General features: G+C 42.5%; 1 protein-coding gene across 6 annotated transcripts in view; it reads right to left on the reverse strand.

The window, feature by feature from the left end:
• LOC308082533 (AMP deaminase 2-like) overlaps nucleotides 1-12111 on the reverse strand; it is a gene marked incomplete at its 5' end in the record, with an annotated part of 557360 nt that overhangs the window by 502304 nt on the left and 42945 nt on the right. For 5 of the 6 annotated variants that reach the window (XM_080424342.1, XM_080424343.1, XM_080424341.1 and 2 more), the window contains 9 exons: nucleotides 1715-4459; nucleotides 4737-4847; nucleotides 6275-6448; nucleotides 6623-6743; nucleotides 7687-7850; nucleotides 8709-8835; nucleotides 9327-9490; nucleotides 10054-10185; nucleotides 11168-11362. In XM_080424342.1, the coding sequence (XP_080280468.1) occupies nucleotides 4238-4459; nucleotides 4737-4847; nucleotides 6275-6448; nucleotides 6623-6743; nucleotides 7687-7850; nucleotides 8709-8835; nucleotides 9327-9490; nucleotides 10054-10185; nucleotides 11168-11362 (1410 nt within the window). In that variant the 3' untranslated portion in view covers nucleotides 1715-4237. Of the gene's footprint in view, nucleotides 1-1714; nucleotides 4460-4736; nucleotides 4848-6274; nucleotides 6449-6622; nucleotides 6744-7686; nucleotides 7851-8708; nucleotides 8836-9326; nucleotides 9491-10053; nucleotides 10186-11167; nucleotides 11363-12111 lie in introns of those variants that run through there. The other variant, XR_013932932.1, reaches the window with a different exon arrangement.

The raw sequence follows: 12111 nt of genomic DNA on the forward strand, positions 1-12111 counted from the left end.
AAAAGTTTCAAAGTTACATTGGTTGGCTAAGTACATTTCAAAGTACATTGGTTGGCTATTCATTCATTCGAAAATTGTTGAATATATATATATATATTTTAAAGCATTTTTAACTCAAATCTTTGCTTCTGGGGGTCCCTGGAACAAAATATTTTGAGATGGGGGTCTGTGGCCAAATTATACATAAAATTTTGAGGGTCCTCGACACGAAAAAGACCTTTTTTTAGAATCGGCCTCAGGTTCTTAATGGGTTAATGGGGGCCGAGTCCCACAGGTTGAGAACCACTGTTCTATTCTCACCGTATACCAGCGACTGAACACAGCTACAGTATCTGGACCTTTGGCTTACTGTATGACAACTGATGCACGCTTAGAGGGTGCTAAGCCAGTGAAATCAAAAAATATTTCCCAATAATTGCCTGCAAAATGTTTACAAAAATAACCTTCGGTGTCTGAGCCAGAGACATGGTCTTTACGCACATCAAAACGGTAAAAAAGACAAAAAAGACAAAAATAAAACGTAATGTAAGGACCAGTAAATAACTTACTAAGAAATTAAATGTCACTACATTTGAGTGTGTTTAGGGTCAATGTCAGACAAAATACTAAGATGTAACGACAGACTAATTACCTACTGTATCCATCAGTTTGACAGGCGTTATAACACTTTAGAAATAAACAACATGAAGCAAATAAAAATGGGAAACGTATTAAATATCGGGTCTGATTATTTTTCAACACATAAGAATAGTAATAGCAGAACTTCTTTACTTCTGCTTTCATGACTAAATATCAACTCACAATGATATTTGGTTTAAAATCTAAACATCGATAAATCGTTTGTATAAAATCTCTTATCTCTATAGCCTTACAAAAATACATTTTGTACAGGAAAACCAATGATCACACTTAGGGTTAATTTATACTTTGTCGCTCGACCCGTTCGATAAGTGTCGCTTGACAGAAATGACAGTAGACCCTTGTCTTAAGTCTTGTTTGACTAAGTATAAATCAGCCATTACTTCACCACACACAACTCCAGTGTATCATTTCAACACTGAGCAGCTACTGTATACTTTCCCATATTCTTTCCTGAATTAAGAAAGATTCCAATTCATTCGCCCAAACAATGCTTTTTTTCTCAAAATAAACATGTACATGTGTATAATAAACACAGTATGTTGGACAAAATACCTTGTTATTAATACAAAGGCTGACACGAATAGGATGTATTCCGTTTACATTTTCTCTACAGGACACGGTATGGTAGCCTACTGTGTTATAATCGTACTATTTCAGATCTGTAATCTTGGCATCAAGTATCACTTTACAGTAGCAACAATATTCAAAGAACGCTCACAGTTTGATGGACACTTGGGGGGAAAATGTCCATTGACAGGGAAAAGGTTGTGATAACACGGATGCAGTGCTGATTTTGTCGACTAAAACTATGACGAAAAATGTTCGTCGACTACTTTTTTTCACTGACGAAAACTAACTAAAAACTAAGCTATGATGACTGAAACTGAGACTAAATATATTGACAATTTCGTCAACAAATAAAAAGTAGACTAAAATGTTACTGAGGGACTAGTGGAGAAGAGATCCAGTAGAACTAAAAGACAAGTCATTTTATGTTTGGTTGCGCTCGGGTGTTGCGCTCTGAAAATAGCAGATCTACAAGCTCACAACGCGTCGCGCTGCGACGCGTTGTGAGCTTGTAGATCGGCTATTTTCAGCATGCAACCAAGTGTAAAATCAGCCATCACAACGCCATTAAGGCACCGCCGCAATACATTTTAGTCGACCAAATCAACTGTGGATTTAATCGACTAAAATCTTATGACATTTAGTCGACTAAAACTAGACAAAAACTAAAACATTTCAGATGACTAAAATATGACTAAAACTAAATAGAATTTTATTCAAAAGACTATGACTAAAAAAAAAAATTGCTGTCAAAATCAACACTGCACAGATGAGACATGGAATTGTAGAATACAAAGATCCCAAGTTAAGTTTTGGTGATCGCAGCTTTTTGGGTGAGATTCACGAAATCCCCCTCAGGAACCACACTGATGATGGACCAGCGAGCGTCCCTTCATGGTTCACTTCCACAGGGGGAACAACAGAGCACCTCTTTTTTACTGCTGGACCAAAAGAACGATTACAAGCGTCTCTCAGGCGTGACGGCTGGCCCAGCAGGATTACATTTACCGCTTTACATTACAGCCCACTGTAAACAGCTTCTCCACGTCTCTTCCCCATCGGGTTCCATGCAGGCATGCACTACATGATAGAAAGCACTTGTAAAAGCTACAAAGAAATGTGTTGCTCTTCACTGGAAGGCTTAGGTATAGAGACAACTGTAGTGTACACACACCAAGCATGCAGCCGGGCGGCTTGGTGTGACGTGGACTGTTATCACAACAGCATATAGGCAGATTGTACTCTATATTTGTTGTTGGCTGATAAAGACAAGACAACGTTTACATGACAACGGCTTACAGACAGGGCTAACAGTGGCCCAAAAGCTCAAATCAAAAAGGCACTAGAAAGTCTTGGCTTGGTGCATACAGTGCACTGCATGCAAAGGGAAGAACAGCAATCAACGTTTTCACAGTGGGCCCCATTGTTTTTTTTTGGGGGGGGGGCCACTCTTCCACCAGGGCCAGGGGACTGGAGGGGTGGGATCAAGGCCCATGCACAACATGGTGTACAAGGTCCATATATATATATATCTAATGGACACAGTGAGGTAATGGTTGGGGCTGCATTCACCCATCTCTATGTATGCTCCCATAAGCTGTGGTTAAAGCAACAGCCTCTCCACATCACATTGCCTCTTGCTACACAAATACATCTTCAGACACATACCTATTATGGTAAAAATCTACTCTGCTCGGTTGTGTAATAAAACTAATGTCATTGTCTATATTTATAGCAAAGTATTTTGTTTGTGGCTACAAAATAACTCTCGATTACTGATTGCTTCATGGAATGTTTGCGGTTGACCACAGGAAGTCGGCTCCTCTCCTGCGAGAGGGCACTACTGTAGGTTCTGCTGGCTTTCCCTCCCTTCTTATATAGTTCACAGCAAACGTACTGTAAAATCACAGAAATGCTGTGTGTGGGCTCTTAGCGAATAGATCTTCTGCTGCTACAACAAGCACTGTGACAGCTGATAGCTGGCATGGCAACACGCAAATAAAGACGGTATCTATCTCCTCTTCTCCATTTCAGCAGTCACTGTTCTGTAACTCAGCCTTTTTATGACAACTCCACATTATGAGATGATTCTACATGAAACTGGATCGGGGCGCAGCTTAACGTGAAAACCCCACTTAAAGAACGCATTGTGCAGGAAATCACATCGCTTCAACAACAACAATCCAGCTGCAACAGACCTATAACTTGTTGTCATTCTGGAGATGCTGTATGTGCACTAAGCTTGGTAAAGGCAGCATGAATGTGAACAAAAGCAAATTTCACAATGAAGTTGCCGTAAATCTGCTTTTGCATGTGTTTACGTGTGCATGTAGGTGAACTGTTATGTCAGTGCTTTAATATGTCTTTTGCAATACCTGTGGTGGGGGCTAAAAACATGCCATCCGATCACACATCGTTGATGGGCCAACGTGGCTTTGGTTTGGCTCTATACTAGGTCTGCTCCCTTTTTCGCTCCACATTAAACATCTTCGTGAGAAAATAGCCGATCTACAAGCACACAACGCAACGCGTTGTAAGCTTGTAGATCTGCTATTTTTCACAGAATGATTGCCACCCAGAATAGGGAGGCAAGGCTTCAAGTAGTTAAGTGAGAGAAAACAACTATCTTATTGTCTCCTTTTGCTCCATGCGCAATCAGAGAACGACCCGGACAAGCAGGGTCACCCAATGCTGATTGAGACTGAACATGTCACACTGAGCATTAGAGAGAGACATACAGGTGAAAGAAATAGTAACCGGGGTAGAAAGGTTCCCCTAGAGAAGTACAAGGTTGAATACCCTTCATTAAAACTAGAAACACAGGCAGGCAGGTTGAGCACTGAAGAATCCTTCACTCATTGCGATTGTGAGTGTATAGAGAGAGAGAGGGGGGGGGTTGATCAGAAACAGGTAGAGGAGCAGCTTTATTCTCATGCCTTTATCTCCTGTGGGGTGTCATGCTGGGATGGGATGGGATGGGTGGGGGGGTTGCTAAGAGATGAGGAGACGATGGTCGGTCGTCGTGGCTTCAGCGCTGTCCGGCGGCGATCGGGGCCATGGACAGCGTGTCCTCCTCGTCGATGGTGTCCAGCTCCTCCTCTGTGCGCACGGCGTGCGTGATGAGGTTGAGCTCCTCACACAGCGTCTCGCTGCGGTACGCCACGCGGATGTCGGGGACGTTGGTGCGACGGATGTCGTTGCTCACGGGGCCCTCCTGCCCGTATTTGGGGCCCAGCCAGTAGCTCTTTGCCTTGAAGGTATAGGAGAAACCATTATGGAGGAGGAAAGTTATACACGACTCTGGGATGAGACGCACTAGCTCAGTGGCTCCCAAACTTTTTAACTCAAGACCCAAAAGAAAAATGTGACGTTTGCCCAAGAGCCAAACTAGTGAAAATAGCAGATCTACAAGCTCACAACGTGCTGCTTCGCGCCACGTTGTGAGCTTGTAGATCGACTGGTGATTGGGAGGTGAATTGGCATTAAGATATACATGTGAGGAGAGCAGAACAGCTGCTATATGTTACCTTGTGTGAGAAGCCACTCATGAGGACACTGTTCCTTGCCAGCTCACACATGTCACAGGAACTCAACTTCCACACCTGTGCTGCAATGCTGTACTCCTCCATCAGAGGTTCCTGTGGCCACGCACACACACACACACACACACACACACACACACACACACACACACACACACACACACACACACACACACACACACACACACACACACACACACACACACACACACACACACACACACACACACACACACACACACACACACACACACACACACACACACACACACACACACACACACACACACACACAAGAATAATTATGAATAAAAAAAGAAAATGCTAAAATCTTCAAACATTTCCAAACATTTTCCAAAACCTTCAGCTCATCGAGCTGTGACCTTTTAGATCTGCTATTTGTTGTGCGACAAAGTATATACGGGGCTTAAGTAGTTAAGAAATACATATTTATAATATAACACAAATACTAGCCAGAAAACACACTGAAGGCAATTTCAACAGGTTACGGTTGTGTGACAATAAAAGACAAAAATAGTATTTAACAGTAAAACCATTGCCATGTCCGCTTATCAATGGAAACAAGACTGCTTTTGGTGTTATCCTTTTAGACAATGTGTTTGACTGTACTCGTGCTGTTTTACATTTCTGTCTAATAAAATATTCAATCAAATAAGTGACTTTGGCCTTGTTTTCCTGTAAAGTCGTCTGTAAATATTGGTAGTTGCAGGTAGTGTTTTTTTGGGCACGTGTGTGTGTGTGTGTGTGTGTGTAGTTACTTATTTGGGCTTGCTTCCTAATGTTGTTTAAACCAGTGGTTCAGAAACTTTTCCATGTCAAGGACCCCACATTAATATGCATTTGTCCGCGGACCGCCGGACCCCCATCTGAAAATATTTTGTGCCAGGGACCCCCATACAAGATTTGTGTTGTTAAATAAAATCCTCACAAAAATAAATATATTTCCCGGGACAAACGTGGCATCTTTTCACGGGGGCAGTGTTGCTGCTTGGAGCATACACACTCCAACTCAACAAAGGTGCAGAACCCATGTTCAGGTGCCAGTCACTCACCTGTGAGGCAGTCACACACCTGTGACTACTGGCACACACCTCTCAGCAGGTGTGTGCTGGCAGGTTGCTCAAAACAAGAGTGATAACCAACAGAAGCATATTGATTGATTTTGGCACATTTTTTGGAGGCGCTACCCACACATTCAGCTGTGTTGCTCATTCCACGAATGCCCGATCCTTACAAGCTGTACCTCGTTGTAAAGGTGACTAATCAACGATAAAAATGATATAAAACACCAATTGGTATTATTAAACGGGAGATATTATTGACCGAAGTTAAGTTTCCGAACTTTTTTTGAGCAGTTTAGGTTCAAAGTGCTCATGTGGCCTAGTCGCTTCTTTTGGGCTTGTTTTTATAGACCTGGTTGCTTGTTTCTCTCACAAAATCTGCCAACACTGCTGTGCTGTGGTCTTGCTGGCGTCTGAACTGGAGGAGCACTGTATACTGACCTTGGTGAAGTGGAACTGGAGGGGGTCGTCGGTGGACAGGGAGATGGGCAGACCTCTGGACAGGTACTCTGGCAGTGGGTTACGGTGGTAGCTCAGGAACAGGCTGTTGTTGCTCAGAGGGGACATGGCGATGCCAACCTGAGCCAGGTAGTACAGATACTGCAACACAGGGGCCTGAGGGACACACAGAAACCACAGATTATTATTATAGCCACAAACACTCAGGGGTCCAAGGCAAGCAGAGAAGTGGAACTGTTAACCACTTTGACCCATTTAGACCTGGAAAGCCTATACAAAACTGTGTCCGGACCCCACATGTTGAGAAGCACTGCTCTAGACACTCCTGACCTTTCTGAGCAGCAGTCCATGGGAGATGTTCTCTGACAGCATGAAACCTGACACCAGGTGATGGATAGGCCCCGCCTCCCCACAGTGAGGCCGCAGTACGAAAGTGTTGAAGCCCCGCCTCCTGTTATCGGACAAACACAAGAAACGTTGTCAAGGTCTGACTGGTACACAGTAAAATCCTGAGTGTTCATTTAACACATTGACCGCCGGGCCCGTAGTTCTACGGGCCGTTAAATCCAACGGTTAAGCGCCGATCCCGTAGCCTACGGGCTGTGGTGCTTTTTCCTTTTTTTCGATTTTTTTTTTTTTTTCAATTTTCTAGGGGGACCATTTTCAGTGTAACACCACCCGATGTCGACCGGAAGTGCGATCACGTTTTTTGTTTCCCGTCTGTCTCCATTCTAAGTCGTACACACAAACCCCTGTAAAAGCCCCTGTAAACATGTAGTTTTTCATCCTCGCATTTCCCATGTTAACTTAAACGGTCAGAACTCAAACATGGCGGCTCCGTTTGACACGTGGTCTTCACTGGTAGAAGCAGTGAGATCTCCGCGATGTTTACAAACAGTGCACAGCTCAATCTTAAGGATTTTAACAAGATCTGTGGCGACGTGAAAAAAACAAAAAACAACAATAAAACGTTGGCACTGGTGAGTACATTATGAGATTAACCTCTGGCGGTCAATGTGTTAAAGACCTGAAATTAAATATATATTTTTCACACATTTAGAGCATATCCGTGGTCAAAACGGGGACACAGTTAACAATGGATGCTAATTTTGTGCGACACCATTGTACAACGAAGTATAATACAGGCCTAAGTGGTTAATCAAACCAACCATTAGGTCAATTATAAAAAAAACTCTATGAGAATGTTTTCGTGTTGAAGAATTAAATGAGAAATAAAATAAAATAAAAGAAATTCTAAAAAAAGAAACCTACTATTTGATTAACCTACTTGAGTAAGATTAAGTTGGTTAGAGGTTCTAAATATTGGTTTCAATATATTTTAGGTTGATTGCCCAGCCCTACTGAGCCGTGTGAAATGCCTGGGCGCTGCCTACCTGCGCAGGTGGTTGAGCACCGTCATGTTGGCATAGGTGTAGTAGAGGTAGTAGGAGTAGGGAGGGTTGTGCTCGTCGGCCCAGTTGGCTGGCAGTGGGCTGTCCAGGTTGAAGATGTGATGCTCGGGCTTGGACTCGTCGTCCACACTGTCGAAGCCCACCACCTAATAACACAAACAACACAGGCAAGATTAAATCACTCTGAAGACAGAAATAATTATGTAAAAATAAATTAAAAAAATTGCTTAACTCTGCAGATGGCCTTTGATCTTAGATTAGTAATTTAATTCTGGGTAATCAATGTAATGAGTATGATACAAATTTTCATCAACAGTCCCCACAAAAAAAAGTGCTTTAAGGGATTGATTATGAATGGTCGCAAGATTGGTCATCAAGTAACCATTTTTTTAGATTGTGCTTGAAAGATGTAAAAGTAGGACAATGTCTTATGGCCAATGGGAGATTATTCCACGTTGAACAACCCTGTATTGATAGGACATGTCCGAATCATAGAATGGACAACGTGACGCCATTGGTTTCTACAGACCGTAAATGAAGCCGATTGTTCAGCAATTCAAATCCGCCATCTTTCAATATCGCGTCATATCGCATCATATCCTGCAGAATGCCACCAGACCATTATTGGTTGGGTAGCTTGTCAATCAAGAGCGGGGGCGGGGAATGAATGCTATTGGTTGTGTAGCTTGTCAATCAAATCATCCCGCCCCTCCTAGAGCATAACCTACTTTATCGTTATTTTAAAATAAATGGGACCATAGTTTAGCAAAACGCATATCATGATGATTGAAAGGAGACTTTAAACTAGCGAATGGAAGCATATAGTAGTTATGACAATTTTTATTAAGGTAAGAAAATCTAGTCTAAAGTTTGTCAAAAACCCATCCGCTTCCATTGAGATAAATTCTTTCTGACACCAGCAGGGGTAAAACAGCGAAACTACAGGCCATTCATATGAACTGTCTCTTCCGTATTAGTCTCAATGTAGGTGTGGTCGTACTCACATGCTGCAGCAAGAGGTGCAGCTCTGGGTGGCTTTGGGGGTTGATGGTGGCCTCAAACAGAGGCATGAAGATGTTCTCCAGCATCTCCTGGAAGTTGGCCAACTGTTTCTTGGTGTGGTACACGTCACTGCAAAGGGGGTCAAATGTTGATGCAATCAGAAAGCCACACCCACCCACTGTGCAGCAGAGACATGGAACATTGCACCCAGGGTATCTGCACACTTCTAAAGTACAAATTGTATGCCTTTTAAGACATTTTTAATACCGCTAAAAAGAAAACAATAATACCATTACTGCAGCAAAAGAACCAACTGTTAGGGCTGAAGATACGGACATATCTCGATATTGATGCCAAATATCTCGATATGATATAAGGGGTTCACACTTGTTCTCGAATATAGCTTACCACTTTAGCAGTAGGCTAAATAAAAGAATGATACTACAGTATAAATAATAATACATACAATTTATATAGGGCTTTTTTAAGTACTCAAAGTAGCTTTACAAAAAACTGAAACTAAATAAAAGCAACTTTATTATTTGGAAACAAATAGTTAAAAGGTTAAAATAATGATGATGAAGAATGATTGTGCTGTGAAGTGGAGGTTCTGTACTCACAACAGGCGGGGGAACTGGATGAGCCAGCGCACGTTGTCGGAGTAGACACGATGGTTCACGGCCCACTGACCCAGTTTGTCCCACTCGTCACGTGAGCGGCCGTATATGGACAGACGCAACTCCGAGTTCTGGTACTTGCTCTCCTCCAAGTCATACATGACCTCCTAGAAAAGACAGCGAAACAATGGGTGGGGCAAATCAAAGATTCATGTCATAAGAGAAGATCTGTCTTAAAACAACTGGAAGATATATATATATTTTTTTTTTAAATGTAAAGAAGAAGAAAATAGCAGATCTACAAGCTCATACGACGCGTTCACGCATTGTGAGCTTGTAGATCTGCTATTTTCGAGTATAGAAATAGGGTAAAGTTGTTCAACTGATTTTGATGCTACATTAACACATTTTGCTGGGGACCCCCTAGAAACCCCTCAAGAACCCATGGGGGTCCCCCATGTCAAGGACCCCCAAATTGATATGTATTTGGCCGCGGACCCCCGTCTGAAAATGTTTTGTGCCAGGGACCACCAAAAGAGGTTTGTGTTAAATGATTCAACATTTTCCAAACATATTAGATATTTTTCAAATATGTTTTAATAGCCAACATATAAATGTAAGCTACTGTAGCTGGGGACCCCCTGGAACCCCCCCCCCCCCCCCCCCCCCCCAAGGACCCCTGGGGGTCCCCGGGCCCCCCGCTGAGAACCACTGCTTTATATGACCCAACCTTGACGATGTGTGCAAAGTATTTCCCCTCGATGTGGTTGTCAGTCTTGATAAAGATCTCTCTGAGGATGGATTCTCCGATGGGGTTGTACTTGGCGTTGAACTTGTCAAAGCGATGGAACGTGTTGCGGTCCTGAGAAAATGAAGGTAAGACAGAAGATTGATAAAGCTGCAATCTAGAACTTTTGTTAATGAATGAAACAAAATGTTTAACCAATCTGTATGGTAGAGAAGATGTCTGGGTATGTTAATGCATTATTAACTAACACAACGGCTTCCCTGCTCCTTGTATTGAGACATTTAGGTCCAGTGGTCAGGTCCTTACTGGTTGACAACAGGTATTGCATGAAACATAAACGTAAATAGAAAGAACCCCACCTTCCCAACCTAGGGATCCGGCTTTGAATTCTGGGTAGGACATAGTAACTACTTTCAATCTAGTGTCCCTATTTTGGGTATGTAGTTATAGATGAAAATGTAACACTTAAACCCTATACTTACTTACTTGCCCTGATTCCTAAGGGCTCTATACTAGACCACCTGTTGTTTTTGCTCTACACTAAATATCTTAGCAGAATGTTTGCTCCAGAATAGGGATGGTAGGTTTCAAGTGGCTAAATAGCAACTGGTAAAAAGCCTTTTGCACACCTAGTTATAATGCCTCTGTGACAGGTGCGTAGGCAAGGCACACAATGAAAACAATACAAGTACAGTACCTGCATCTTTATTAAGACACGACATTTTGACCACAAAAGGCCTGAGGATGAGGATGCCTGAGGCGAACCTTGTGTAATAACGTTCTCTCTTGTACTGGCCAAGTCGGGCAGTGGGCGGGTGCTTTCATTGTTCTTCCTTATTCAAGTGGTTAAATAGCGAAAGTAGACAATCTACGAGCTCACAAAATGCTTTGGCTCTTTTTTGCCGTGTGACACCATCCTACTACCAATTATAAAATAGGGCTTAAGTGGTTAACACATCATGTTGTATTGATTTTAAAATGGCAACACGAGCATTCAAAGGTCTCCTGCCAAGAATCAAGAGGGTTTATTCGTCACAAGTACTCATACAGGTACAAGCAGCGAAATGCTAATGTGGCACTACCCCTGGCTCCTCACCGCGTGCATGTCCAGAGTGTCTACGCTCAGGTCGAAGGCCGTCAGGTTCATGGTCTCGAACACCTCCATGAGGGTCTGTCCGCGGCCGCGCTCTATATGGACGATCTCCTTGGGGAACTTCTTCATGGCTCGTTTTATGAAGCGGAGCAGGTGCTTCTGGTTCATGCAAGAGGACGCGTGTATGTGTGTGTCCACCTGGGGGGCAAATCAACACTGTGAGTAGAACGCCTCCTGGATCGCTCCCAACACTCAATAGGAAGTTAACATTATCTCTGATATCTTCATCTGTCATCAACTAGTAGATGATGTTGGGGCAACAAAGGATGAACTTCTCTCCAATGAGCCAGTTAACACATTAAAACCGGGAACGCACCTGTGTAACCACTTTAACCATTATTTTACACTTTAGCTATTCAAAAATAGCAGATCTACAAGCTCATAGCTGCGCTATGACCTTGTAGATCTGCTATTTTAGAAAAATCATGAAATTTTGTGCAAATCTTTTAATATATATATTTTTAACCCATTAAGACCGGGGACGCATCTGCGTCTCATTTTAAGATTTCTTTGGGCTATTCAAAAATAGCAGATATACAAGCTCATAGCGCGGCACCGAGTGCCGCGCTACGAGCTTGTAGATCTGCTATTTTTGAAAAATATTGAAAAAATATTTCCCAGATTTTTTTCAAAAAACTGTTGAGATTTAGATTTTTAAAAGAATCGCCTCAGGTTTTAATGGGTTAAAGCGAACAAATTTAGCTTCTGGGGGGTCCCTGGAACAAAATATTTTTACATGGGGGTCCGCGACCAAATGCATAAAATTTTGGGGGTCCTTGACATGAAACAGTTTGAGAACCACTGATATTATAGCAACATACGGTTTTCAGAAAACTGTTAGGATTTAGAAGACAATGTAGAGCAAAGATTTGAGTTAAAACATTTGC

Source organism: Gymnoscopelus braueri, assembly GCF_963280865.1.
Source record: "Gymnoscopelus braueri genome assembly, chromosome: 3".
NCBI lineage: Eukaryota > Metazoa > Chordata > Actinopteri > Myctophiformes > Myctophidae > Gymnoscopelus > Gymnoscopelus braueri.